Source organism: Cordyceps militaris, assembly GCF_000225605.1.
Source record: "Cordyceps militaris CM01 unplaced genomic scaffold CCM_S00005, whole genome shotgun sequence".
NCBI lineage: Eukaryota > Fungi > Ascomycota > Sordariomycetes > Hypocreales > Cordycipitaceae > Cordyceps > Cordyceps militaris.
This window is the reverse complement of record NW_006271973.1, coordinates 1217319-1244926: the sequence shown is the minus strand read 5'-3', so window position 1 is coordinate 1244926 and position 27608 is coordinate 1217319. Positions and strand designations below refer to the sequence as shown.

At 53.8% G+C, this 27608-nt stretch overlaps 8 protein-coding genes across 8 annotated transcripts in view; 4 read left to right on the top strand and 4 right to left on the bottom strand.

Annotated features, from left to right (window-relative positions):
- Nucleotides 1–816, bottom strand: part of CCM_06757 (uncharacterized protein) — a gene marked incomplete at both ends in the record, with an annotated part of 3371 nt that extends 2555 nt beyond the window's left edge. Inside the window, 2 exons of the mRNA XM_006671897.1 lie at nucleotides 13–638; nucleotides 726–816. Coding sequence (XP_006671960.1) covers nucleotides 13–638; nucleotides 726–816 — 717 coding nt within the window. The remainder of the gene's footprint in view (nucleotides 1–12; nucleotides 639–725) is intronic.
- A 739-nt stretch (nucleotides 817–1555) lies between these two features.
- On the bottom strand, nucleotides 1556–4329 carry CCM_06756 (oligopeptide transporter, putative; the record flags this gene model as incomplete). Its single annotated transcript, XM_006671896.1, has 7 exons — nucleotides 1556–2162; nucleotides 2300–2915; nucleotides 2973–3388; nucleotides 3437–3445; nucleotides 3499–3654; nucleotides 3705–3880; nucleotides 3931–4329. 7 exons carry the CDS (start codon nucleotides 4327–4329, stop codon nucleotides 1556–1558), a joined length of 2379 nt encoding a protein of 792 aa, XP_006671959.1.
- A 2199-nt stretch (nucleotides 4330–6528) lies between these two features.
- On the top strand, nucleotides 6529–12186 carry CCM_06755 (DEAD/DEAH box helicase, putative; the record flags this gene model as incomplete). The annotated part of the gene is made up of 5 exons (XM_006671895.1): nucleotides 6529–6691; nucleotides 6780–7198; nucleotides 7290–9619; nucleotides 9677–10531; nucleotides 10602–12186. The coding sequence occupies 5 exons, from the start codon at nucleotides 6529–6531 to the stop codon at nucleotides 12184–12186; spliced, it is 5352 nt and encodes a 1783-aa protein (XP_006671958.1).
- Nucleotides 12187–12650: 464 nt separating this feature from the next.
- CCM_06754 (Neuroblast differentiation-associated protein) lies at nucleotides 12651–14039 on the bottom strand (the record flags this gene model as incomplete). The annotated part of the gene is made up of 1 exon (XM_006671894.1): nucleotides 12651–14039. One exon carries the CDS (start codon nucleotides 14037–14039, stop codon nucleotides 12651–12653), a length of 1389 nt encoding a protein of 462 aa, XP_006671957.1.
- Nucleotides 14040–15266: 1227 nt separating this feature from the next.
- On the top strand, nucleotides 15267–16985 carry CCM_06753 (tumor susceptibility protein; the record flags this gene model as incomplete). Its single annotated transcript, XM_006671893.1, has 4 exons — nucleotides 15267–15317; nucleotides 15374–15461; nucleotides 15521–15759; nucleotides 15813–16985. The coding sequence occupies 4 exons, from the start codon at nucleotides 15267–15269 to the stop codon at nucleotides 16983–16985; spliced, it is 1551 nt and encodes a 516-aa protein (XP_006671956.1).
- A 1251-nt stretch (nucleotides 16986–18236) lies between these two features.
- CCM_06752 (mating-type alpha-pheromone receptor PreB) lies at nucleotides 18237–19523 on the top strand (the record flags this gene model as incomplete). The annotated part of the gene is made up of 2 exons (XM_006671892.1): nucleotides 18237–19014; nucleotides 19081–19523. The coding sequence occupies 2 exons, from the start codon at nucleotides 18237–18239 to the stop codon at nucleotides 19521–19523; spliced, it is 1221 nt and encodes a 406-aa protein (XP_006671955.1).
- A 3603-nt stretch (nucleotides 19524–23126) lies between these two features.
- On the top strand, nucleotides 23127–24009 carry CCM_06751 (uncharacterized protein; the record flags this gene model as incomplete). The annotated part of the gene is made up of 2 exons (XM_006671891.1): nucleotides 23127–23573; nucleotides 23617–24009. 2 exons carry the CDS (start codon nucleotides 23127–23129, stop codon nucleotides 24007–24009), a joined length of 840 nt encoding a protein of 279 aa, XP_006671954.1.
- Nucleotides 24010–24601: 592 nt separating this feature from the next.
- CCM_06750 (cAMP-dependent protein kinase pathway protein (Som1), putative) lies at nucleotides 24602–27125 on the bottom strand (the record flags this gene model as incomplete). Its single annotated transcript, XM_006671890.1, has 4 exons — nucleotides 24602–25069; nucleotides 25121–26396; nucleotides 26448–26578; nucleotides 26637–27125. The coding sequence occupies 4 exons, from the start codon at nucleotides 27123–27125 to the stop codon at nucleotides 24602–24604; spliced, it is 2364 nt and encodes a 787-aa protein (XP_006671953.1).
- Between the last annotated feature and the right edge of the window lie 483 nt (nucleotides 27126–27608).

The following is a 27608-nucleotide window of genomic DNA, read 5'->3' as shown; positions in this document are numbered from 1 at the left end:
CAGCGGCGGCACGTGCGGTGCCGGCGCCGCCATGTGCGCGAGCAGCGACGCCATCATGTGCGCCCCCGCGCTGTCGCCCGCGAGCACGAGCTCGCCCGGCGGGATCGCCTCGCGCTCGAGGAGGAACCGCATCGCCTCGACAACCTGCACCAGGTGCGCGGGGTACTGCGCCTCCGGGCAGAGCGCGTAGGCGATGAAGACGATGGCGCGCGCCCCGCAGGCCTGCGCCATGCTGCGCGCGAGGGGAATGTGCGCGCCGGGCACCACGGGCTCGAGGTAGCCGCCGCCGTGCGCGTAGAAGAGCACAGGTCCGTCGCCGCTGCCGAGCCACGGCCCGGACAGGAAGTGAAGCGTGGGCGACGGCACGGCACGGCCGGTGGCGGGGTTGGTCGCCGCGGCCGCGCTGATGGGCACGGCGACCTCGCGGTGCTGGATGCGGTCGCGACGTTTCCGCACAAACGCGCGCAGCAGCTCGTCGGTCGTCTTAACGTGGCTGCCCGCGTAGCTGATGCGCTTCTGGCTCTGGAACACGTTGGCGGCGTGGATGCTGGCCAGCATGGCCTTTTGGCGCCAGTGAAGGCTGCGCTGCGGGTGCGAGGGGAGGAAGAACCGGACCAGCTGGTAAATGAATGCGATGGCTTTTTTTTGTCGTCGCAGAGAGTATCAGTATTTTGCACTGCGGTAAAGAAACCATCGAAAAATAGAAAAAGTACATCTGCACTCACGTAAAAGGGCCACGATGCCAATCATCTTGACTCGATCCCAGGCCGTCAACGGCTGGGCGCCGAGGATCTCGCGATCTTCGTCGGTAATCATGTCGTGGTGGGGAGGATTCTGACAAGGTGGACAAACGTTGCGACGCGCCTTTTATGAGCGACGAAGGCTCGCGGCAAAAAGTGGTAAATGTGAAACGATGCAGCATGGGAGATTTCTCCGAGACGGTGTTTCGGACGCAAACAAAAGTTCAACCCGATGACGTAAGAATCTACACAGCCCCGATCGACCATTGAGAATTGAGAAACGCGTAAGCGAGTCTGATCGGCTCCTCAATAAAACAGAAGGAGGCTCAATGGCTCAATGCAACCCGTGCTGAACTATTTTAGGACCCATAGATGCGATAACTAGCCGATCGCCCCAGTAGATCCACGAAAGCGGATCAAGCACTTTTTGGTTAGAGCATCAGTTACAAGGTGCCTGTCGCGTTGAAGCAAAAGCGGGATCCACACCTTACTGGCATGAATTTGACCTTAAGTACCCTGTACTGTTCAACAGTGCCACCACACCACCTACAGCATAGTGCACTATTCCCGAATGTCATGATTTCGAATTGTATTAGACATAATTATGGCCAATTTGTCGTCTTTGGTTTGAAAGTCTCCTTTGTCCCCCATTCAATTCTGCTCTGCTCTGCGTAGATTCTAGCTGTGCAGCAGTGGTCCTAGGTTCCCACAATACGCACCAGGTTTATGAAGATTCCTTCATGGACAAATCATTGAAAGACTCAATCAACCTGTGCGTACACTACGGTAGACAGTCTACTCCAAATATACTACTCCTAGCTATCAAGAGCAAAGCATCGTTCGCTGCTCTCCTTGTTATTTCCCCACCAGTGTGGCATGGCCACAATCTTGCCCGCGCCAAAGCACAAAAACACAAGCAGCATGTTAAAGTTGAAGCCCGCGTCAAACGCGGCCGCCAGAATATAGTTCCAGCGCGCCCAAAGGTCGTACCGGTACCGAAAGGCCCAGTACATGACGACGATGCCGCCGATAAAGCTCGACGTGTACCCAGTGCTGATGTTGCCGTAAAAGGACGACATGCCGGAGAAGAAAATGGTCGTGTTCCAGAGGTGGAACTTGGCCCGCGGGAACAACTTGTGGAGCGAGTAGATGATGATGGGCGCAATGGCGCCGACGAGAAAGCCGTAGGGCACGGGCTTGTAGATTTCCTGCTTGAAGAGCTCCTTGGGGCCGATGAGGACGTACTGCACGCCGCTGGAAAGGTAGCCCGCGAGGGCTTGGCCGGTCCACTGTCGGGTGGGATCTTCCTTGGCACCGGAGATGTATTCTCGCTTTGTGTCGAGAACCCAGCGAATGGTGGCATAGTTGATAGGGATTCCTATCAGGGTGCCAATGATTTGGCTCAGAAATACCGCTTTGGGGCTGACGTGCATATAGTGCCCTGTGTCTTGACGTTAGAGACTGCGGGCTCGAGAGTATTTGTGGGTATAAGCGTTGATGTATGGGGAGAGAAAAAATATGATGAAAGAAGGGACGAAATCGAGAGGCAAAGAAATTACTTGCCTATTTTCATATCTTGCAAATTAAGTTGCGCCCGATACCATGCATCACCGGCAATAGCACCATACGTGCTAGCCCCGCAAGGATTCTTATGACCGGATACGCTCGAAATCATCAGACCGTAAAACAGTTCGTTGGCTGTCCCAATCGGCAGCTGAAAGTTGGAGAGCGCATACAGCCACGCCAACGGTATGACAATGACGGCACCGGTCAAAATGCCCACAATGTACGTCCACGTTGGCACAAACAAGAGCCCCTTGGCCAGAATGGCAATCATGATGACAAACGACGCCAGAAATAAAGCAAGAAACCAAGACAGTGGAATCTCGTCGTAGCGACGCTGTAGAATGTTGATCTGGTCATTGTACTGCTCCGTAATCTTGCCAGCCGATTTGCTGCCGCGCCGCTCCTTGAACTTGTCCCAGCTGCTCTTGATCTGGTCACGGCCAAAGAGAATAATCCAGACAATGGCAGAAGTGTACGCGGCGTAGTCGAAAAACATGTTCCAAAGGTACTGTGGTCCAGAGTACAGCTGACCATATTCTTCGTAGGCTGTCCTATTCAGGGTGATTTCGGGAGTCAGTAGTTGGGCGAGAGGATATCGGGTCCCGTTTTCTTGTCACATTAGCCCTGAGCTCTGTGTGAAACCACGCTCCATAAATAAACACATACTTTGGAAAACGCGGTTGGACATGAGCTCGTGGTTCCACGTCGCAATATTGCCAAACTTGGCGGCTGGGATGATGACCCAACAGCTCACCGCAAAAGCAGCAAACATGATGACCTGCGTCCAGAACGGGGTTAAAAACAGACTCGTACCCGCCGAGATACTCGACCAGTCTAGCGACAGGTTGAGGAAGCCCATGCCACCGAAACCGCTGCCGATAAAGTTGGCCGTCGCGTTGTGCGGCGCGACCCAGCAGAGAAAGGCGAGCGAGCCCAAAAAAGGAAAGACGAATTCGGGCAGAAATTGCCAGAGAATGATGCCAACGAGGACGCCGAAAAAGACCTTCATTTGTTTGCGGGAGAGGGGCGTCGGGTGCTCTCTCTGTTTCCGCTGCGTCTCGAAGAGAGCTGTTTGGCACAGCCTAGATATGATGAGTACTGAACGGGTCCGCGAATCGAAGCTAACTTACGCTTGGAACCTAGAATGACATGTCAGCAAATGAAATTGGTACGTAGGCTTTTTGAAACGTACCAAGGATACTGAGGGTCATAGATTAAGAATTGCCGGGCCAGGGCTGCGTACGAATAGCCCGTCCAGGTAATCGCCAACATAAAAAAGGTAGCGACGGCCCCATTCACAGGCTCGTTGAAGTACAGCTCCGACATTGATATCGGGGTATATCCAAGACTAATAATAGTGTTAGTGATCCGGGATTTTTACTTCCCAGTGCAACGTACTTGTAAGTCGCACCACTGGCAGCCGAGATGGTTACAAGAACATGCTCCTTGGTACTAAACGGGCCAGGGTTGAGGTTGAAGCTCTTTTTGGTAAAAGGAATCTTGATTTCCCACGCCGGAAGCACATGCGCCAGCCATTTCCCGACATAGTTGGACGCAATCTGGACAAAAAAGACCTACAGACGGTTAGCTTACAGCTGGTTGAATGCTCATCTGTTCCACTTACACTATACGGTGCCGACGTGGTTCTGAAATGCGACATTTGAGACAGGAAAGCGCCTGGCGCGACGAAGAGGATCGTCAACAGAAAGTAGCGAAACGTCATGGTCGGCTCAGCCGGGTCATCCGTCAAGTTGACCACGCGGCGCACATAGCTCGGGATGCTGCTGATGCGCGGGTCGTCCTCGGGGATATTTTCTTCCTCGCCTTTTTCGTTGGTGATTGTGTACAGACGCGTCTTGGCACTCTCTACGTCCTTGGACTCGAGGTCGATCTGGAAGCCACCATCGTCCTTGTCTGAGGCTTCGGTTAGCGGGACAATGGGCGCGTCCGCTTCGGCAGTGATAATGGTCGCGTCGCTTTCTGTTATGCGATGAGGGCGTTTTTCGCCCAATTCTTCGGCCATGTCGCAGTGAAACGTCGAAATATACCTGGTTTTACGACGGGAGTAACTCGCCGAGGGACGATGGAGCCGGGGGACCGCCGGTATATATCCCAAGAATATCTGCACGGAAACCGTCGAGGAAACGCCTATCAACGGCTGACAATGCAACTCGCAGAACTAGCCCGAAGCTAAGTGTTGCTATAGTGTGGATTCTGGGCCATCACGCAATCGCAGCGAAAATGCTGGATTTGAGCTCGGAAGTGGACCAACCATGGAATTCTCTCTACGTTGATTAGTTTGCCTCTCATATCGGTGGACCGTCATGAACGACGCTTTCAAGTAAGGCTGCGTGGAATGGCTGATTGTGACGGGGTACGGCGTAGAAAAACGATGTCGTGCTCTTACGGATGATCCCTGTCACGAGCGGCTTGACTTGCTTCATCAGGAAGGCGTCTGGAACTTTTGTTTCATCCAGATGTGCGAGTACAAGCCCGTCTGGAACTTTTGTTTCGTCCAGATGTGCGAGTACACAGGTTCCTTGCCAAAGTGCGGGGGAGGCATGACGAGAACCCAATTCCTAGCTCCGTGTTTTTGGTGGCATTCGCAACATGCAACAATTATCGCGAGAGTGAGTCCAAGCAGGAAGCGCGAGGATAGGCTGACGAGGCGCTGCATTGTCGAACCGTGGAATGCCTCCTTTATGGTTGCGCGTCTCTCTCATGTATAATGGTCTTCATTATTGTCCACTCGAGGGTTGGCAGTGAGCGGCTTGGCTGTGGCGCTCGGCCAAGCCCGTCGGCACGATCGGCGGCGGAATTAACAGGGCATTGCGTGCCACTGTAAATAGTTCTAGTGCCAGTCAAGACAAACAACACCACAGCAAAGTCGCCAATACAACATACTTGTCCTCGCGCGCCGCGCGGTTTTGAATAACTTAGTATAAGGGCGACTTTGATGCATTCGTCGATATAGACTAGCCTTGTCTTTTTGAGATGGATTATGTCGGGAAATGATGATGGATTGTAGTGTTACATGGATAGAGAACATAGTTGCAGAGGGAAAAAAAGGGCCCGGTTGCGGCAATTCGAGCCCGAATACGAGCTATCGGCTTAAAATCTAGATGTTGCATCTGGGCAAGAAGAATGTATTCGAACGTTCTTGATCGTTGATGACTCTCGGCATTACCGCATCCTGCACTGCTAATTTGGTGCTACAGAGATTAGTGATCATACAGTTGTCCGGCTGCATCATTTCTATAAAGCCAATATCAACTACATGCGTACTTCGCTACTACAGTGTTTTGTTGCGTCCCTTTTCCGCTTTGGAGTGCAAGGCATTTCCATCTAACGCGTGGTATGGCTACTTGACATGACGGTCTGGGTGCTCTTCGCCCTCAGGCCAGCCATCTTATCTACCAGTCACCGATGGATAACGCAACCAGACAACTGTCGCTAGCTGTGGAATAGCAGCCCGATCAGCATGCAAGTCGCCGAGGTACAGCAACAGGTAGTAACGAAGCCATCTCGCAGAGAAGCGCGAATACAACGATGCAATAGAACCGTATGAATACGAATTCAACAAATATGGCCCGTACAGAATCCGGTGCAGCGAGATTCACAGCACTTGCGCAGCCATCCGTGGTCGCTTCGGCTGGCGGTGTGGGTGGAACCGATCGAACTTGCCTACTCGTCTGCATATACCATTGCGCAGCCCATAATCTTGAACCAGCGCCAGTGATGGACAGTCATGCAATTTTCTTGACATGGATCGGATCAGCCTCCGATTAGGTGACCAGGTGTGCCACCACTTCTTGCTGCCTAACTGGTTGTCGGCGGCTGCATGACACCCAACGGCTGCATCTCTCCTCTCTCAGATCATGTACTGGACTGGGGCATATTCTCGAAGAATAATGAATCAAGGATTCAAGTAACTTAGAGTGAGTCACATCCTGCGGAAGTGATTGCAGCATTGGGGGGGAGTGAATGCAAGGTCAGGTGAATTGCCCCCGTCGCCAGTACTTTCTTTCACGCCTGATAAACTGGGACTGATTTTGTTTGAATTGAAAGTTATAAAGTGCTTTTCCTGCCGGGCAACTTTTCGGGCAGGGTTGCGCGCTCATCGCAACAACACAGAGTCACCATCACAACGTCTCAAGTCCGCCTTGGCGCTGATGAAACATTTTTCTCTTGTTCCTCCTCCATCTTTATTTTATTGCCCGCAATGAAGTCTAAAAAGCGTGACGAAAAATTCTTGGCCTGGTATCAGACGCTGCGACCACTTCGGGTTGACCTCATCGGCGACTTTGCTGGCAAGGAGCTGTTTGCCATACACGGCGAGGCTCTTTTGACGCACTGCCTCTCCGAGGCAAAAGTCAGCGATCAAGGTATGCAAAGCTATATCATTTTGTAGTTTCTATACCTTTACCTCGGAAGAAGAAGATAAATCGGAAAAGCGATGCTAATCACGACTAGACGGCTTCCAGCTACTCCATGCCATCCACGCGGTTGAGACATTTCTCTGGAATTTGCAGCGGCGTGGATGCCAATTTCACATTGTTTGGTTCAGTAGCCATGAACGGATTTGCATCCCGCCAGACTCCTCTCCCACCGCGTCCGGCTTCTATCGCCTGACACGGGCCATCTTGATTCAACACTTCAAGCATCACTTCTCTGGAAACGAGATATCTTTTCAGTTTCCCACTGTCGAAAGTGTCGAGTTTGAAAAGCACCTGGCCACAAATTCCCTTCGTTTCTTCTTGTGCCTCGATGGCTTCAGTCTTGACGCGGGCGCGTCGCTGTTTGCAAGGGGGCATCTGGAGTTTATCAATCAGATTGGCTCAAGAGGTTACAGTGTCGCTCTTATCGACACGTTCGAGTTCAAAAGCTCCAAGGTTCGTCAAGACTTCCCCATCCATTGCGGGATTTGAATTGTTTATACGTGGAGAAATCGTGCACGGAGCGCTAACAAGCGCTTTGAATCAGGCGTTTGCATCGGTGCTTCCACCATCAGCCAGCACGGGAACTCTCGACCTGGAGAAACTGTCGCCTCTGCCGAGAAGAGACATTATTCAAGTAGATGAATTAGAGCGTATGGCAGGCGTCGTGGGCGATTGGTCACCTTGGGATGACCAGGCGTCACTGTCGACCAAAGAATTGGTCTCCCTCACCGGCGTCTGCAATGTGCTTGTGCACGACGCGAGCAAAATAATGAGAAGATGTGCAGCCGCATACATACTTCACATTTCAGAACTGAAGAGATGCAGTCTATCGGAGAGACCTTGTCCGGCGATATCTCTGATACCACAGCTGCGGGAAGGTCTCGACGCGTTCCTCGTTTGCTTTAGTGACATCTGCGCCACGCACATCGAAAGTCTGTCGAGACAGGATAACTGGGATGTGTTTGATCTCTTTGACTCCCGAATTCTTCGTCAAGTCCTAGCGAATCTGCTCAGCTTGGAACCAACGGCAGCGGTCCTGGGCGAGGCCAGAAAATTCGCCGAACGAATCAATTTGCTCACGAGTGTCGACATTCTCGAGTTTCTTCCGCAAACTTCTACCTGTGCTTTACCACACCTCAGAAAAACTGTGGAAGAGTGCGACGACACAGTTCTGACTTTTAAACACCCTCACCCTGATTTAAACACCTTTTTGGAGCCAATCCATGTCGTCGCCAAAGACAACACCGCGGAGACAGCTGGGACTTCCAAAGTATTCCGTGAGCTGTCACACTGGCACAATGCCAATAAGCACGTCGATCCAAAGACTAGACCTCGCCGTGCGGGCTTTTTTAGTCGCCAGAGAAACCAGAAATTAATGGCCGATACGATTGCCTACTCGGCGAGTCTGACCAACTCGGCAGGGAAGAACATCAACCCTGAAACCATTGTGACGGGTCCGAGAGGGAACCCGCATCCCAGCAAGCACAAGGGCAAGATTCACGTCACAGACGAGCTGGGCTCAAAGGCCCTTTGCCATGATTCGCAGTCAAAGAACAAGAAGAACCCCATCAAGGGTGGCCGAAGCAACGCCTTGGAAGAAGCACGAAAAGTGCAGAGAGAGAAGCTCGACAGCAAGGCCCGTACTGTGATAACATTCTGGGATGAGCGTTGTCGCGAGTTTCAATCAGAGAGAAATCTTATACGACGTCTGGACAAGATCATGGCATACATGTCTAGTCTGTCTGATGATGCTCGAAGTCTCATAGGTGCTGAGGTGCATTTGTTCGTTTGCCAGACTCTTGTCTCCATTTTGCGCGATAGCGGGAAGAAAAAAGGTGCCAAATTCAGGATGGCTGTATTCGCCAAAGTGTGGTCAGAAGTTCTCGTGGCCGGCAAACTGGCGCAATCCACTGAGAGCCTCCGCTTCCTTGAAAAGCTATCTGGCGTCTTCAGGATGCCTATGCCGGCCGCCATCGCCGAGAACCACCTGTTGGACGGCCGTCAGCTGCCCTTCTCCGTTGATGCTGACCTACATCTACCCACAAGTCCTCTGGAGCTCCAATTGGAACATTGCGGTCCCTTCTTGGAGCGAAGTTTTGATCCGGCGCCCGATGCCCGTGTGCCGAACTTTATTCCCGACGCATGGCAGCGCAAAGTGCTCGACGCCATCGACTGCGAAAAGAGCCTCTTCGTCGTGGCACCCACTTCGGCCGGTAAGACATTTATTTCATTCTACGCCATGAAGCAAGTCCTTCAGTCGACTGACGACGGCATCCTGGTGTACGTGGCGCCCACCAAGGCACTCGTCAACCAGATCGCGGCGGAAGTCCAGGCGCGCTTCTCCAAGTCATACCACCACGACGGCCGGTCCGTATGGGCTATTCACACGCGCGATTACAGAATCAACAACCCGAGCGGCTGCCAGGTGCTCGTGACGGTACCGCATATTTTGCAGATCATGCTGCTTGCGCCTTCGAATGCGGAGAATGACAGGTCCTGGTCGGCGCGGGTGAAGAGAATCATTTTTGATGAGATTCACTGCATCGGCCAGGCCGAGGACGGCGTTGTCTGGGAACAGCTCCTGCTACTGGCGCCTTGTCCGATTATTGCGCTATCGGCCACGGTGGGCAATCCGCTCGAGTTTATGCAGTGGCTGGAAGCGTGCGAGAAAGGCAAGGGTCGGGACATGGAGATGATTGTCCACTCTTCTCGCTACTCGGACTTGCGCAAGTTTTTGTACCGCCCTCCGGAGAATTTGTTTGTATTCAGAGGGCTGTTGCCAGTGGAGGGACTTAAGACGCCGGGGCTTGATGAAGGGTCGGGAGAAGGACAGTCTTTCGACTTTATCCATCCCATCGTCAGCCTCACAAATCGGTGAGACAGTGCGATATTCCTACGTTTCTGATGATCTTAACTAACGGGGCTTCTTAGTAATCGTGGATCCATCGACGACATCTCTCTCGAGCCGAGAGATTGCATGTCCCTGTGGCGATGTATGTCAAAGCATCAGAACAAAGACTACCCTGTCGACAACACATTACATCCAGAAAACGCCTTGCCAGCCATCGTCAAACGTTCCGACGTGCTAGGATGGGGGGCGTCTCTAAAGAAAGTTTTGCAGCTGTGGATTCAAGACGTCAATTCGCCATTTTCTGCCCTGCAACAGGAACTAGGATCTCAGCTATCTAATCCAAGCCCTGAAACCCCTGTCGATGTCAGCGACAGCGATTTCAAGGTCACCTTCTCAGTGACTAACACGAAACAACGTCTATTCACATTGGCGCTACCTATGCTTACCGATTTACACGCCCGAGGAGCTCTTCCCGGCATTCTCTTCAACTACGACCGTGAAGCGTGCGAGGCGACCGTTGTCTACGTCCTCGCACAGCTGGATCGAGCCGAGAAAGTGTGGAAGGAGTCCAGCCCCGAGTGGGCAAAAAAGCTCGCCGGGTATGAAGCTTGGAAGAAGACTACATCCCAGGCCCAGCCAAGCACGGCGGTGAGCAAGAAACGGTCAGGAAACAGTCGCGGACAGGACGATGAGAGAGTGTCGAAAATGGATATGATGCAGGAGGCGAGCGTGGAAGCAAGCAAATGGGACAGTTTCGACCCCGACGCACCCCTAGATCAGTTTTCCTTTGCAGATGGGAGGAATGTTTCTGACTCGGAGCTGCAGCCTCTGCTTAAGCGCCTCGTTTTGGCCAACGTACAGCCAAAGATTATTAAAGCCCTCAAGCGAGGCCTTGCGGTGCACCATGCGGGCATGAATCGCAACTACCGGCAAATGTAAGTACTTTATCCCAAAACATTGTTGCTTCTCCTATAACATAATTTTTTGCTAACATTGCATTTCAAGTGTCGAGATGCTTTTTCGCAAGGGGTATTTGCGGGTTGTCGTTGCCACCGGAACACTTGCTCTTGGCATCAACATGCCTTGCAAGACTGTCGTCTTCTTCGGCGACTCGGTCTTCCTCACGCCGCTCAACTACCACCAAGGCTCTGGACGCGCCGGTCGCCGTGGCTTCGATCTTCTCGGAAATGTTGTGTTTGTCGGGATGCCACTGGCCCGCGCCCTCGAAATCATGTCGTCCCGACTGCCCGACCTCAACGGGCACTTTCCACTCTCGACAACCCTTGTCGTCCGGTTGTTGGGCCTAATGCACCATACCAAGAGCTCCGCGTACGCGACAAGGGCCATCAATTCCATTCTTTCCTTATCCCGTCTGTATCTGGGCGGCCCGTCGGACCAAATGGCCATCAAGCACCATCTTCGATTCTCCATTGAGTATCTTCGGAGACAGCAGCTTCTTTCTCAAGACGGCACTCCGCTCAACTTTGCGGGCTTGGTGGGCCACCTTTATTTCACCGAGAATGCCGTCTTTGCGTTTCATTCTTTGCTAAAAGAGGGGTACTTCCATCAAGTCTGCGAGGCCATTGAGAGGAAACCAGAGGCTGTCTTGCTCGAGCTAGTCCTTGTACTTTCACACCTATTCTGTCGCATCCCCCTCGGCATCCACAGCAGTGTTGCGGGCAGACTTCGGTCGCCGTCCGTGATTAGGCTTCCTCCTCTTCCAGAAGCAGCAGAGTCTGTGCTCCAAGGGCACAATCGGGAGACGCTGAACATCTTCCGCCTATACGTGAGCACCTTTATCAAGCAGCATCTAGAACAAACTCCAGACACAAAGCTGCCTATGACGGGGTACGAAGTTGGTCCACAGCATCCATATGAGCCGGGATACCAGTCCATGGTGCCACATCTGCCACCCACAAAGCTGCGCTCACCCTTTGCGGCACTTTCCGGATTCACAGATGATTTCGGCACGATTCACGAGCTATGCGCCACCGTACGCAGCAACGTGTTCCTAGAGGAATCTGCTATACCGTACATTCCCCTCTACCCCGCCGACACGGCCGGCAAGCCGTGGAACGCCTACATTTACGACTTCTTCAAGCACGGCGACTTGAAGGCGCTCGTGCGCGACAACAAGATCAAGTCTGGTGATGTCTGGTTCAAGCTCAAGGACTTTTCTCTCATTCTCGCAACCATTATCACCAGCCTGGAGAACTTTGTCCGTTCCGACGGGCCTGCTGATGACGCTGCCATGATGGATGTGCAGGATGCGGAGGATACGATACAAGCGCGGCTGGACGAGTTGCAAGATGAAGAGCCGCTGCCCTCGTCATCCAATGTCGACTCTGCAGAGCGGCCGGCGGTGACGGCGCACAGGAAGGACGCCAAGGCTGGCAAGAAAAAGGTTGTGGTGGAGTCCTGGGAAGATGAGGCGAGTGATGATGGCAGCACCACAGAGAGCTCGTCGGCTTCGGCTCGTGACGAAACTTCTCGGTTGGATGACGGCAATGGGAATTTGATGCAGGTGCTCCAGGCCTTTCGAAAGCTGCAGGAGGAGTTTGAGACCAAGTTCCGCAAGGAGTGGGCATAATGTGGGCAGAATCAAATTTGCGAGAAAAATTGTTGTTCTTGTTTAACGTCTAATGTATGGATGCGTTTGCGCCTGTGGTTGCCATAACTCGGTGATTTATGCTTGATGTGACCGCGTGCACGCTGTCGCTTTATAGAGTGGAATCTTAGATGCATGAAATACCGGTGAATTTAGACTAAAGGTATAAGACTGTGCTATATTTTCCGCCTTGGCCGCCGATACTGCGAAAACGTTCCATTGTCACCCAAATCCCGCGTCACGGTTATGTCCCAATTCTACTCCAATCTAATCGCGCCATATCGAACGTAAAATACAACGAAAAGAAGCCCTTATTATAAAGCCGGGCGTATCGCCTTCCCAAAAGAATCGGCAGCAGAGCTGTCCCAAAGCAGTCACGCAATCGCCGTCGACCCAGCTTTCATCTTCAAATGTACACCCAAGCCACGTATGGCTGCCGCTCGCCCTTACTTGCCCGCCAGCAATCGAAAGATTTTCCAGCCGCGATTCGTCGCAGAGGTAAGGCTGTGCCCAGCCTCCTTGAACTCTTCCTCCAGCCCGCGGCGGTACTTTTCGTTCTGGATGCCGCCAACAGCGTCATCCATGAGGACGCGAATGGCGTTGATGCCCAGGATCGCGCGGTCGTAGCACTCGTCGTAGCTAGAAATGTAGTCGTCGACGAGGGGGTTGGATGGTTGGGCGAGCGTGATGGCCTCGCTCTCGTGCCTCTCCTGCTTTTGTCCGCTCTCCAGCTGCGCGTCGCAGGCCGCCCCGCGATGGCCCAGATTGGCCTCTGGGGTGCCTGATCCGTCGGCTCGGGTGTTGAGACTAGTTTCGAGATTGGCGAGGGTTGTCTCGCGACTTTGCATCTCAGCCTCGCGCTTGTCCAGGAGGACTTTGGTGCTGTCGAGGGCCGTCTTGCGGCTCTGGAGATGTCTCGCGCACTCATCCAGCTCAGCCGCGCTGCTTTGCAAAGCGATCCCGCGTTTTTGCAGGTCGGCCTCGCTGCTTTCGAGGGCTGCCGCACGGGTGCCAAGATCGGCCTCGCGGTTATCAAGAGCGCTCTTAACGTTGCTAAGCTCAATATCGCGGCTTTGAAGAATATCCGCGCGTTTCTGCAGTTCAACCTCGCGGCTTTCGAGGGCTGTCGTGCGGATGCCAAGATCAGCCTGGCGGTCGTCAAGAGCGCTCTTAACGTTGCTAAGCTCGATATCGCGGCTTTGGAGAGTATCCTCGCGAATTTTCATCTCTGCTTCACGGCTTGCAACGGTACTCTCGCGAATTTTCATCTCTGCTTCACGGCTTGCAACGGTACTCTCGCGGGCTATCATCTCCGCCTCGCTGCTCTCCAGTGCAATCTGGCGATGAAGGGACTGGGAATTTATCGGATTCATCTTCCTCCTCTTGCTTCTTTCCTCGTCGTCCTCCTCTTCACCAGCGCCGGTGTGAGCTCCCGACGTTCTGCGCTTCTCACCGACCAGGCTTGTACGGGAGGGCGACTTGGGCATTGGAAGACAGGCCCCCTTTTCGAGTCGAAACTTTTCGAGGAGTTCTTGGTTCGCTCGCACCCAATCGCCAAACCTTAGCGATGCCATGATCCTGTCTGTGCCAAAGACGAAGCAGGCCACGGCCCAGCGAAGCGTCTCGGGGCATCCGGAAGGGACTGGACCTTTGACGAGATTGTGGCGGGAGGGCGCAACTGTGGACGCGACAAATTTGACCATTGGCATGAGATATGTGGTGACGTGTGATTTTTCTTCCTCAGAGCAGAGAGGAAGGAAGCGGGCTTGGATCTCGGCTTGGAAGCGGTGGCCGAGATCTTGATAATCGAACAAATCGGGTGTCTCTTCTGCCATGATGGCTGTGACTGTGTTAGGACATGGGATGGAAATTTGTATCCCTGAAATCGGGCTGTAGGACACTGGTGACAAGAGAAACAGTTTGACTTGCCTGATGAAGACTGGCAGCTGTGACGGTGGCGTTAAAGATTCAAGGTATATTTAAGGAATTAGAAAAGATGCTTCAATCCCGCTCTATTAAAAGAATATCTTGAGAAGCAGGTGTTTGCGAGAAATAAAACTAGAGGCGTAGGAGAGAGGAGGAGATGCAGCGGCAACGCCAGCTGCCCTTTGGAGGGCGTTTTCCTCAATTCGAGACTCGACAACGCGAGTACTTTTCACGCTATTGAATTATTTCGTGAAGAGTGCGAGAGCCGCCGGCGTTTGCACTCACCGTGTGCGTTTGCATTCGCAGTCACATGGCCAACTCGGGCATTTACCATCATTCTTTACTTCAACTTTGGAAGAGAATTCTTATACTTTTCGCCTATCAACGGCGGCCCCGCGGTCCAACGTATACAGTAGGGGCCTTTGCGAATTAATACTTTAATACTGCATTAAGGCTAGCAACGGTGTACTGTGATGAACGTATACAGTCATATGATGATGTAAACTGCTTCCTACTATCCCTTGTTCCGTTTATACCCATTATTTGGTAGTTTGGTCGTTTTTCTGTGTTTTGGTCTGAAAGAAAAGCATTAGTTTGGTTGAGTTACTTACATCTCGTATTTTACTCAAAGGTTGTGCTGAAATCAGGCGTTTGCAGCTATGATTACATGCACAACGTTTTGGAAATTAGTTCAAAATCCATCAAAACTAACCCGGATATTATAGTATTCCTGCTTTAATTTATTTCATAGCATTCAACAGAGTGATGCTCATAGGCATAAAGTCCAGCAGATTACCTGGCCACCAGGGTAGCTAGTTCAAAAAGACCTTGTTAAGAAGCGGTTCCAGACAGAAGCTGTCGTCAACACGAGAAATAAAAACCCTAACAGTTAAAAAAAACAGAGGGTTATTCCAGGAAATACACATGTATATAAGTTTTTTATAGAATTAATTTGACAATATCGCAGCCCAGGCAGATGGCTGAGACATGATGTGGTGCGTCATCGTCGTGGTGCCAAGCTCACGGGTCTGGTGGAGCTCAACGTTCTTCTCTAAACTCGAAGCCTGCCCCTCTCAACGTACGCAACACCGCACCCATGCGACTGGCCTTGGGCCAAACACCATAACCGACCCATCATGACAGTCCAGCAGCATGTCCTCAACTGGCTCTACAGCGTCCTGACAAGCGTAGGCGACTGACCCCTCCTCCGTTTGCACGCGGCCGCTAACCACCACCGCCCCAGGAATACCAGGACGTCAACCGTTGCTACGACGGCATCGCTCGCGTGCTCAGCCGCTACCCGACCCTGTCGCCGCGTACCGATGTATATAGTACGTAGATGCGCAAACCCCTTCGCTCGATGCACACGAGTCTGTCTAACCGGCCCCAGCTTCCCCCGATGGCGCCAGCGCGCTGCTGGTGCACCTCTCCGGCACGCTCCCCGTCAATTTTCGCGGCAGCACCTACCGCTTCCCGCTGTCCATCTGGATACCGCACAAGTACCCGCGGGAGCCCCCGATGATATACGTCACGCCGACCGAGAGCATGGTCATTCGCGCCGGGCAGCATGTCGACCAGCAAGGCCAGGTCTATCACCCGTACCTTGTGGGGTGGCAGCAATTTTGGGATGTATGTGGCGCGCCGTGTCGCGGAGCTGGGATTATGGCTAACTATTTGAACAGAAATCGACGCTGCAAGACTTTCTCGCGATTCTCGCCGATATATTCGCAAAAGAACCGCCCGTCGTAGCGCGACAGCAAAGACTGACCGCGCAGCCGCCGTCACGGCAGGCTGAGGCGCCCCCGCCTGTTCCCCCATTGCCCGTAGAGATGGCAGCGAGACCTGCGAAGCCGACATCTTCAGAACAGGCACGACCACCTATACCGCCAAAGTCTCCGCAGGATTCAAGATCGGCATCCGGCCCTCCGCAACCGGCGCTGCCTCCAACATCGCCACCCGTCTCTCAACGACAGCCCTCCCGATACGACTCGGCGCCGCCATTACCGCCGCAAACACATCAAATGGAACCGAGGGGCCATAGAGGGGCAAGTTTCGAGACAAATCTCGCGAGTCCTCCTGTATATCCTCAACATCACGCCCCTCTTCACCAAGCGAACCCTACTCCTAGCTCTGCATTACCAACGTATGTTCAGGGCAACTGGCAACAACAACCGCCGCCACCAGGGTCCTGGGGCCCAACGCGTCACGATCCCAGACGACTTCCGCCCCCCGAACAAGCTCCAGTGCAGGCGCAGCCTCCACCGCGCGATCTACTCTTGGACGACCCACTCACTGTTGATATCCCTCCTCCGTCGACGGTCCAGGCGCCACCCATTCCTCCAAACCCGGAAAAGGACCAGCTGCTGCGACAGCTTGCCCAGACGCTTGCGTACATGCGCCAGCAGAGCCGTCAGCAGAATGACCAGTCCATGGCGGGGTTGCAAGCCCAGCGCGCCGCCATGGTCAACGCCATGGCCGGCGTCCAGTCAGAGCTGGGCCAGCTCACGCAGCTGTCGAGTGTACTAGCGTCCAACACCAACATTCTGCACGAGGCGCTCCATAAAGCCGACGGCGTCATGGAAGGATCGGCCAACCACGCGGCGCCTGACGTCGACGAGCTGCTGGTGGCGCCGACAGTGGTGTCGAACCAGCTGTACAGCCTGGTGGCAGAGGAGCGCGCGCTGGGTGACGCTATTTTTATGCTGGGGAGAGCGGTCGAACGCGGCAAGATTCCGCCGGCCGTGTTTGCCAAGACGACACGAGCGCTGGCTCGCGAGTGGTATCTCAAAAAAGCGCTGGCGCGCAAGATTGCGGAGGGCATGGGCATGGGCCTGGGTCCGGGAGGACAATACTAAGCAACCCCTGCAGCGCATCATGAGGAGAAGAGCTGTGGAGGGAAACAATATCCTTCATGTATGCCTGGTGATGAATGCATATCAGTTCAAATCGGAACAAGACAATGAAGTACTGGCAAAGTGAAACGAGAAAGACGGGGTCAGGTGGAACGCGTGGTCGTCACCCTGGACGATCTGGTGCGACAGGACACAGGCACTAGAGTAAATGCCGGGAGATAATGCAAACTTCAGCTGCGAGGTCATCTCGAACTGTTAGAGAAGGCTTTTGCTCATACCAACGGTCCAGCTATAGTGCTGGCATCCCGACTCGTCCCATCGTCGGGGTATCAGCTCAAAACGGTCACCCAACCACCACACCTACCCAGGTACAATCTCAAATACCGACACCCAGCCGGCTCTTCCTCATGCGTGGGGCTCCGCTTGCCAATAAGAGGCGTACCGGAACGGCCTATTCCATTGCCACCATCTGACCCAAGACAACACGGCCCCCAAGCTGAATACTGTCTAGAAGCTCCATGGCGCCTTTTTTTCCCGTTTCCCCCTGTCTATATTCCATCATCTTGCGAAACATTAGGGACGGCTGATGCCTCATTCGGGGGCCGCCTGACAAAAGTTTGATTCAGATCCAGAAGAACAATACTAATGCCGGCGTCCGGCCCGGCCCGCACACCCCCACAGGAACAATACTAAGCGCCTCCCCCCCCGGCAAGTCGGAGTCTCAGCCGGGAAAACCGCCCCCCCACACACACAACCAACGACGACTTACACGGTTTGTTGTTCATCTTGAGCTTCACTTGACGGGATCGTGCACGCGGGCGGTGCATGCTTCCCCTTCAGCTGTCGTCTCATCTTTTCTTCTCTCGCAGTGTTTGGTCGAGTGATTCATGCCTGGCTGGAACCCCATTGTTCTTGCTCCGCGGAATGCATGTCTCGGATAACTCCCCAGCCTTGCCTTGCCGCGACCTCTGCCTCGTTGCCCACCTCGTTGCTCAGATGGCCTATATAGCAAAAGGGACAGCGGCATTCTCTCGCTTTCCTCTGTTACACAAACGTTGTGCATCTCAGTCATTTGGTTTCTCCATGGCTTTTTGATCTCAGCCGTGTTAACGCTCACAGCGCATCTTCGTCCTCGCCGCATGCAAAGCCTCCCATCGCACACCCACAGCCTGACGTGGTCTGCCTTCTCCTTGACATCTCATCACAGTTACACACACATACCCACAGTCCCGATACCAAGCTTCCTTTACGACCATGGACGGCGCACCTCCGCCCGACGTCGATCCGTCGTTTGACCGCTTCGCCGGCAACGTCACCTTCTTCCTCGCCGACCACGTCACGACGGCGTCGGTGCCCATACCCGTCCTCAACGCCTACTACGACGAGTCCCTGTGCGTGACGCTCAACTACGGCGCCCAGCTCGGCGCCTGCCTCGTCATGCTGCTCGTCGTGCTCGCCCTCACACCCGTCGCCAAGCTCGGCCGCCTGTCGGCCGTGCTGCACGTCGTCGGCCTCGCGCTCTGCGTCGTCCGCTCCGGCCTGCTCTTTGCCTACTTCGTCTCCCCGTTTAGCCACTTTTACCAGGTCTGGGCCAACGACTTTTCGCAGATCCCCGCGCGCTACTGGGACGCGAGCCTGGCCGCCAACACGCTCTCGCTGCCGCTCGTCGTCATCATGCAGGCCGCCCTCATGAACCAGGCCTGGACCATGGTGGCCTTTTGGCCGCGCGTCGCGCGCTACGTCGCCTGCGCGCTGTCGGCCGTCATCGTCCTCCTGACGGTCGGCACCAGGCTCGCGTTCACCATTGTCCAGAACCACGCCATCGTGACGGCCATCCCGCCAGAGTACTTCTTCTGGGGCATCCACTGGACGGTCATCATGGGCGCCATTTCCATCTTTTGGTTCTGCGCCGTCTTCAACGTCAAGCTCGTCAGCCACCTCATCCAGAACCGCGGCATCCTGCCGTCCACATCGCTCATCAACCCCATGGAAGTGCTCATCATGACCAACGGCACCCTCATGGTCATACCCTGTAAGTGAGCTCCAAAAAAACAGATGCGAAAAAAAAAAAAACCTAGGCCGCTGACAATACTGCAAGCCATCTTTGCTGGGCTCGAGTGGGCCAAGTTTACCAATTTCGAATCCGGGTCCCTCACACTCACCTCGGTCATCATCATCCTGCCCCTCGGCACCCTCGCCGCCCAGCGCATCTCCAGTCAAGGGTCCCAGAGCTACCAGGCCGGCAGCGATTTCCGCCGACAACAGCAGCAGCAGCAGCAGCTGACCCAGCAGACCCAGACACGTGGCGTCGGTCACCGTAGCCTGACCAAGCCCTCCTCCAGCGTCACTTTTTCCTGCGGCAGCCCCGTCACGCCGCAAATCTCGGCCGGCTCCAAGGCCGACGTGTCGCTCATGGACAGATCTGAGCGCATGGACCCGATTGACCTCGAGCTTAGCAGAATCGACGCCTGTCGCGAGTCCTCCGAGTGCTCCCAGTCGACAGATCAGCGCAGGCGCATGCAAAGCCATGATTTGGTTTAAGTTGCATTACACTATTTCTGCTTAGCGATAATTTTCCTTTGTATTCTTTCATTGGTTTATATCTCGTCGCGCCTGGCATTTTGTCTCAGTGCACTTAAAGTAGCCCGCAAGAGCATGGTTGGGGTAGCAAGCATTAGCAGGATCAAGGGGAGCAAATATTCAGCTGTATTTCATTGCTAGAACTCTACAGGAAAGCAATGTCAAGTTAATATCACGGTTTGCCTCTTCTTCGGCTCAGTACTAGTCTTGCTTTAACCAGGCTACACGTAGGTTCTCTTCGCCGCAGCAAATGTTACTCGGTATGCCCGCGCCTCTTCAAACTTCCTTGAAGCTTGCATAAACTGATGAGCCTCTTCATTTCCACACCATACACTGGTCTAGGCTGCTCTAGTCGGCAGTGCGCTTGCGAGATGAGTGCCCCTGAGCTGCGCGAAAACCAGCGGCGGGAAGAGCCTCTCGGAGGCTTCAATGCCTTTGACGAATCATGATCAGGCGAGCGTGAACAATCTTCGGATGTATTATTCGCACCGCAGTCTGATTCATCGGCGTCGTAGAAGTTGCCGTGCAAAGACGATTGCTGCAATGAGATGTTCACGTGGCCATGTGTATGCTCCTCGCCACGGTACACCTTCGCGTGGCTAGCCAAGTAGGGGTCAAACAGGCTAATGTCGCCCTTTTTTGAAGCTATCAATGGCTGTCTGTCGTCTGTTGACACCTCACACCACTCTGCGTGCAGCCTTTTGCGTGGAGCTGCTTCGACAGAGCCGAGTTTCCACATAGCAGGGTACCCTGAGACTGTTTCTGGCTCCCCTGTCGTCCGCGCTCGATTGACTCTCCAAGATGAAGAAATGTTCCGCATCGAGCTTTTGATCTTTTCCCTTTTGCTAGCCGGCTTTGCTTGCTGTGGCCCCTTCGTTGGCCTTTCCGCTGTTTCGCTAGGAGCAGCCGAGTTGAATGATTCCCTATGACTCATGGCCTCGAAGAAGCCAAGTGCATGTCGAAAGTTCTTAGGGTTCTTAGGTTTCATAAACATACCACGCCCTGCGTTCTGTTCTATTGTAGCTGCCTTTATCGGCGCCATCGGCTTCTGTGGCGTTACAATGCGCTGCGGCGACCAGCCCTTCAGTAGTTGCGGAACTGATTGACCTCTCTTGGTGACGATGACGGAGTCGATAGAATTCAGCGATGCAGTTGGCGTAATGCTGCTTGCTGAGTGCCGTTTCGTCTGCGCAGGCGTATAATTCGGTGTGGTCGTGGAAGGAAGATGCGCGGCTGCCTTTATGGGGGAAGAGAGAGGAGACAAGTCTTTGGACAGTGCATGGACAGTCTTCGAATTTAGCTTCGTAGGTGACTTCAACGGTGACCCTGTTGCAGAGACGTGGGTTTTTCGTGGACTTGATGGCGTAACAGCATCGACTTTCGATGCCCGCGGGAGCTCTGCGTCTCGAGTTGGACTTTGCGGATCAGCATCGCGATGTACCCTCAGCACAAAACTCGACGCCGGTACAGAGTGGATGGACGAGTTTTGTAGCTTCTGGCGGTGCTGCGGCTGGGAATGTTGCAACGAAGCAAGAGCTAGGTTGGATTGTGTAGGACTGTTTGGAGCTTCATAGTTGGTTAGTTTTGCCTCACACACGGTACTGATACGCACCAGTCTTTGGTGTTGAGTAGAGATGTCCACAAGAATTCGACGTGGAAATCTTTCTGTCTGATTTCTCCGATCGAGAGAGAGTTGCGGTTACCGTCTTGGGTAGTTTCGTGATTTGTTTATTGGGGCCTTTAACCCAACTGTTAGTTCTTCCTTGACAATAATCTTGAATCGAGTACGCACTTGATCTATCCTTGAGCGATGGCCCACCAGTCTCAAAAATCTTTCTCTTCTCTGCCACCGTCACTGAAATACGCTCGCTATGATTGAGCTTGTTCGGCAGAGCGACCTCTGGCTTCTTTGCCGAGATACTGGCTCGCCCCAGTGCGACCGCCGCAGGTGCCACAAGCGACGAACCAGAAGATCCAAAAACAACGTCCTTGCGATACGGCGTATCTTCGAGGCGACACCGATTGTCTTGCAGGGAGGCTAGTGATGACATGGTCTTGCTGGCAGTCAAGCCCGCAGCGCTGGGCTTCCCGAGAGCAGCACCATTCGCCTTGTCAAGCGTCTCAAACTTGGATACGAGATGCGCCAGGCCTCGTCTGGGGAGCGTGTTGGCGCCATGACTGTTGGCCAGGTGTGCGCCGGGGGGGCGAGAGCTGGCGCTCGTTGCTACTGCAGCCATGATCTGAAACAGTCATGTATCGGTGGGCGTTGTTCAGCTAGATGAGCTAGATGATGCTGGTAAAAACGCGGCACTGGGCTGGTAATACAATAGGAGGATGCACAAGCGAGAAAAAAAAACAAGTTCATGCAGACGAAGGAAAAAGTGTAGGTAAGATGAGTTGTTGTTACACTGGACTTGTCTTGGGATGTGTTTTGACATGAGGCAAGGGAGGGCAAGACGGCAAGAGCTGCATGAGGGTTGCAAGTGCCCCTGCATCAGATTGCGATGGCCTGTAGCCACTTAAACTGGCTGGCCAATTCAAGCAATAGAATTCTTAGCGCCCGAGGACATGATGCACCTGTTTCAGGGTACGTATGCCAGTTTAAGTGTATGCAAGGAGAGCGTGACTATTCACATGTCAGGGGTCCAATGCGCATGAAGCCGTTCCGTATTGCTCTCGAGACTGGACTCCGCCGAAAAATACCCGATAAAAGTAAGAAATAGTATACAAGATCCAACTTTTCTATTCGTACAGCGCTTGATTCAAGCGAGTGGTGATGCGCTGACCAATGCAGCAGCAGCGTTTTTCATCGTTTCGAGTTTCGTTTGGCAGCCTTGCGCCGACCACATAAAATTTTGCGTCGTAGTAAGTGAAGCGGGATATTTTTTTTACTGCCTGCAACGCGATACTTGTTAATGAGAGTCAGGGGAGCGGGCCGAGGGGATGGCCTACGGAGGCAGGAGAAATTCGCTGAAGGGGCTCGAGAGGAAAGCGACAGCAGCCTGCACATTGTTAGCAAAGCGACCCCTATACACGCGGAACACGAGCACAATCTCATCAACATCCATCCAAGATGCTGGCGCGATCATCAAAGAGCATAACTTACGCCAAAGACGGCGATGCTGCGGACGACGGAGGCGTTGTCGGGCGAGGTCAGGGTGTCGTAGGTCGCGGCGATGTAGCCCTTGGGGGCAGCGGCGTGGCGGCCGTGCTTCTCGCCGAGGACGCGCTTGGGAGGCATTGTCAAAGGAAAAAGTGTGCAGTTGCGCGGGACGAGAAATGGTGGGTGATGAATGCGACTGACAAATGGTTGGAGATGGAAAAAGTCGTGGAAGCCGAAAAATGATGCGCTCAAGTTTCGCCGTCACTAACTAGCTCCACATATAAAAGGGTGAATTGTGGTGCTTGATTGGAGGCGCTGGGCCACTCTCACTCGTGGGAGCTGCATCACTAACACGATCGAATAGCTCCCCAATTCATCAACCATTTCCTGCCATAAAAATTTGGCTAGAAAAAGCTTCGTATAATACGAGAAATTCAAAAGAATCCGCCAAAGATTTCTCGATGCAAAGCGAATCTGCGCCTCCGCCGGGAGGCTTTGTCCCGCCGGCCGCCGGCCTGCTCTCCCCGACGCCCTCGACAGCCTCCTCACCAGCCGCGGCCTCACTACCGGCGCCGCGTCGAACACCGCTGCGCCCGGGCGGCAGCAGAGAAGACCAGGTGCGGCGCGACCTCGAGGAAGCCCTGCTGAGCATCTCGCGCCGCTACGTAAAGAAGTTCAGCGGCCCGGACCCCGCCGGCCCCATTGTCGGCTTCACCACCTTTAGCGAGGTGGCGGCCGCGCTGAGCCAAGTGGTGGACACATTATGGCGCTCCGGAACCCGTACGTCAAAGCTGCTTCTCTCTCTCTATAACAACAGGAGCCGCCACGAGAAGGACTTTTTGAAGGCTGACGGCTCTAGCCATTCTGCAAATACCATTTCTTCTGAGAATATGCGGCGACTTTACGCAGTTTGTGCGTTCCTTTCCGCCCGCGCCCACGGCTACCTTTCAGCTCCTCGGCAAGCTGGACCACTGCTTCGCCAGTCTGCTGTGCGGCAAGGACATTGTCACGCAGGAAACGCTTCCTGGCTTTGAGAATGGCCTGCGTGGCGGCATGACCATGACAGACATGGTTCGCTGCCGCAGCCTCGTGGAGCAGACGCGGGTTCTCATTGTCGAGATTATGAGCAGCGACGAGTCTGACGACGACGACGACGAAGACTATGATGCCGGTTATGGTGAGGATGATGATGATGACGACGACGACGATATGAATGACCTTGATGCCGACGACGACGAAGATGGTCCTCTCGCCTCGGTCCATCTCGACGCAGCTCGCGTTTTTGAAAATACCATTATCCAGCTCAACAACAGATTAGGAGACGGCGGACTAGCCTCGACATGACAGCAGAGTTCAACGCGAGCTGCCAACCAGCTATATATATGAATGTGTGTGTGTACGAATGTTTGCAAGTGGGCAAGCAACGCAAAGTCCTGTTGAGTAGTCTAAGAAACTAAGAAACCCCAATATTTCACCTTCATTTTCTTTTGCAACGACATGAGCGCGCTCCATCGAGAAAAAAAAAAGAAATTGTCCGTTGTCAAAACTGCAACAACAAAATACAAAACTGACAAAATTTGAGACACAAGAAAACGCAAAAAAATGAAAACCAACAAGATCTCAGGCGACAAGAAGAGAAAAGTACAAGGTAGACAGACCATAAAATAACAACAACTCTTGTACCAGCTTGAGTCCTCGTTACGCGGAAAAGTGCACACGGAAATCCCGCCAGATCAAATCGCCGCATGACCATGATTTAGATCCATAGAAACGCCGTTATGAAACATGATGCCCTATTAAGTCTGACCAAAACGTAATGGAAACAAGCAGAAGACGCAAAGGACAAAGAAAACGCGAGGAAAAACACAACGGGGGGGAATTGATGACCGAGAGCACAGCCCCCGGGCCGACCCTCGGTCTGGGTCATCTCATCTCATCATTCTGCACCAATCTCATTACCTTCCATTCCAGAGAATGTGCCGTTGAAATCAAACGCTTCAGCATTGCCATCGTTGTCATGTAAGAATGAATCAAAGTCAAAGTCGTTGAGGACATCGCCGGTGTTGAGAGGGTTTGCGAACTCCATGCCAGGGAAGTCAACCTGGAATACGTTAGTGGCCATTTTGAGCATGTTCATGCGCATTGTCCTTACCATGCCATAGTTATCTGCACCCATGCCATTCTGCCCGAGGTCACCTTGCGGCTGTGCGGGAGCAGCCACGGGCGGCGCGCTGGCAGCCGGTGCTGTTGTAGCTGGAGCAGCATTGCCCTGCGCGTTAGACGCCGCCTTGTTAAAAGAGGGTGTCATCGGTGTAGCAGGAGCGGCGTCGCCATCGCCATCTGCCGCAGGTGTAGCACCTGCAGCATTGGCAGCAGCGGCCTTGTTCTTCTGAGCAGCAGCCCGCTGGCTAGTATTAGCTCGATGTTTAACAGTTCATTACGCCAAGAGTCTTACCTTGTCTTTAGCAGCCTTAGTCTCCTTTTTCTTGGGAGCTGCCTTGGTGCCTTGGTTGGGCGTCGGCGGCGCGGCTGACGACTGCTGGGGAGAAGCCGTTGTCCTATTGTTGGCGTTGGGACCGGCCCCGGCAGGAGCGGATGGTGGTGGCATAGCGCGTTGTTGAGGGGGACCTTGCGCCTGAGGGTTTTGAGGCATGCCCTGGCCAACCAGTTGTCCGTTAGGCCCAGGCTGCCATTGCTGTGGGTTGCCTTGATTCTGTGCCCTAGCTGCCATCATCTGCTGCTGAGTGAAAGGTTGGCCAGGGTGCGAGCTAGGCGGACGCATGCCATTCATCTGAGCTTGAGCACCCGCCATGTTGGGGTCTAGGCCCTTGAAGAAGTGCGGTGCCATGCTGGGGTCGACTTGATTGTTCATAAAGTTCATCGGGTTGGGTGAGTCTCTCGACTGGCCACCTTCCGGGACAGGAGACGGTATTCCGGAGTTATTCATCTGGGGAGTACCTCGCTTCATCTGGTCCCCGGGGTTTGGTGAGGCACCACTTCGCATCGCTTGTGGCGAGGTATCGGGGAACTGGCCGTTGGGCGGAACAGGAGGACCGTTCCGCGGCATCTGGTCACCCATGTTATCCTGTTCTTGGCGAGCCATCATGAGTCTCTTTTTGTTCTGCTGCTCAAGGAGCATCAGTTGCATCTGGTAGTCCTGAAGAGCATGGTTGCTACCAGTGCCTTGACCAGCCGCAGCACCAGGGGGGCCAGGACGCATGTTACCGCCAATCTCGGGGGCATTGTAGAAATTATTCAACGCCGTTCCATCTGGTGCATGCTGCACCATCGGGGAACCTTGATTGGAAGGGTTGGGAACGTTGGACATGCCGGGTTGGGTTCCGAGCTGCTTTCCATGATGCGACTGCATGTTTGCCATGTAGGTTGCAATTGATTTTTGTTGCGCATGGGGAGGTGTATTGGCGAGCGCGGCTAGCTGCTGCGGGTTAAGAGAGTTGGGGTTAATACCATGGGCCGTGAGTAGCTGGTGTGCTGTTTGAGCTCCGGACATCATTGGTTGGGGGTTCATTCCCGGGCCTGGGGAACTGTAAGCAGTGAAATCGAGACCAGCGTGCTGGAACCACATACCACCATCCGTGCGCTGACGCTTAGCGGAAGGCGAGGGTGCGTTCTCGCCGCCTGCACTAGGAGACGACGGTCGATCCTGATTCAAGTTCATTTGAGATGGATCTCGCTGCATGGGGTTCTGCTTGGCAAGCATCATTTGCGGACTATGGATCATTAGCAAATTGCTCGTCTCCAGTATCTCGCAGGCGACTTACTTCTGGTTATTAGCCATAGCAGTGCGTGCCAGGTTACCCGGTTTCATGCCGGCCATGCCGCCTTGCATGCCGCGGGCCATCTGGGCTTGTTGGTAGGCCTGTTGCATGTCCGGTCGCATCCGAAGCATTTCCTTTCGCAGAGTCAGTATTGGGTCATTTTTGTAGCAACAGTCTGCATAGAAAGCATACCTGAGTGTGCATAACATATTGGTTGATATTCCCGTTACTATTGCCTTTGACACGCTGCGCGTTGTATATATCCCAGAACAGACAAAACCACTCGTACAGGAAGGACGTGTCAGATGCGGGCATGGGAAGTTTGGGAGCCGGCAGGTCCTCGGGGGTTTTGGAATCGATGTCATCTTTAGAATCAGTATCCATGGCGTCGTCGCCGGTGCCGTTGGCCGCGTTGCCATTTTTGCCATCCTTGACATTCACTTGTTGACGGCTAGAAAGAAGGGCCCGCGCGCAGTCGAACATCCCGTACCGCAGGAAGTACTCGTAAATGTAGGTGTTCAGGACACTCCGTTGGTTATCATTCAGCTGTTGCTGTCTCGCGGCAGCAGCAGCGGCCTGGGGATTGACAGCGCCATTGTTCATCATGGGCATAGGCGCACCTCCGACCGGTCCGCCCATCGGGTTCATGTTTGCCATGGCAGCGTTGGGATTCATGGCCATAATGTGAAGTCAGGCAACGTCGACCAAGATCTAATCGTCGAGGGTATCGAGGGAAAGAGGAAATGTAGCCGAATCAGCCGCCGGGACTTGCCACTACGGTACAGCACTAGAGAGGCTGGCCGAACGTGGGCTTTCCGGGGATGGACGGAAGGCTGGTTGAGATATGCCAACCTGCGGGAGGGAAAATGCTGTGCAGCCGCGACCAGCAGAGGTAAAAGGTGGTCGTTTTCGGCGCGCGCGAAGCGTGGCAAGGCCGATCGTAGATAGGAAAAAAACGAGAGCAACGGCAGGGGTAAAGCCAGCGGCACGCGAATAAATGACAGGTTCGATGAGGGCGCGATGTGGATCGGAGAAGTCGTTGTAGGCAAGGCACAAGTGCGATGAGGTTGCAAAAGTCGAAGAGCTAGCTGGAGGCTGGGTGGGCGCTGGCGGTACAGGTGCCTGAGACTGCTGGAGTCGCAGTACGAGGCGGGCGCAGATGCT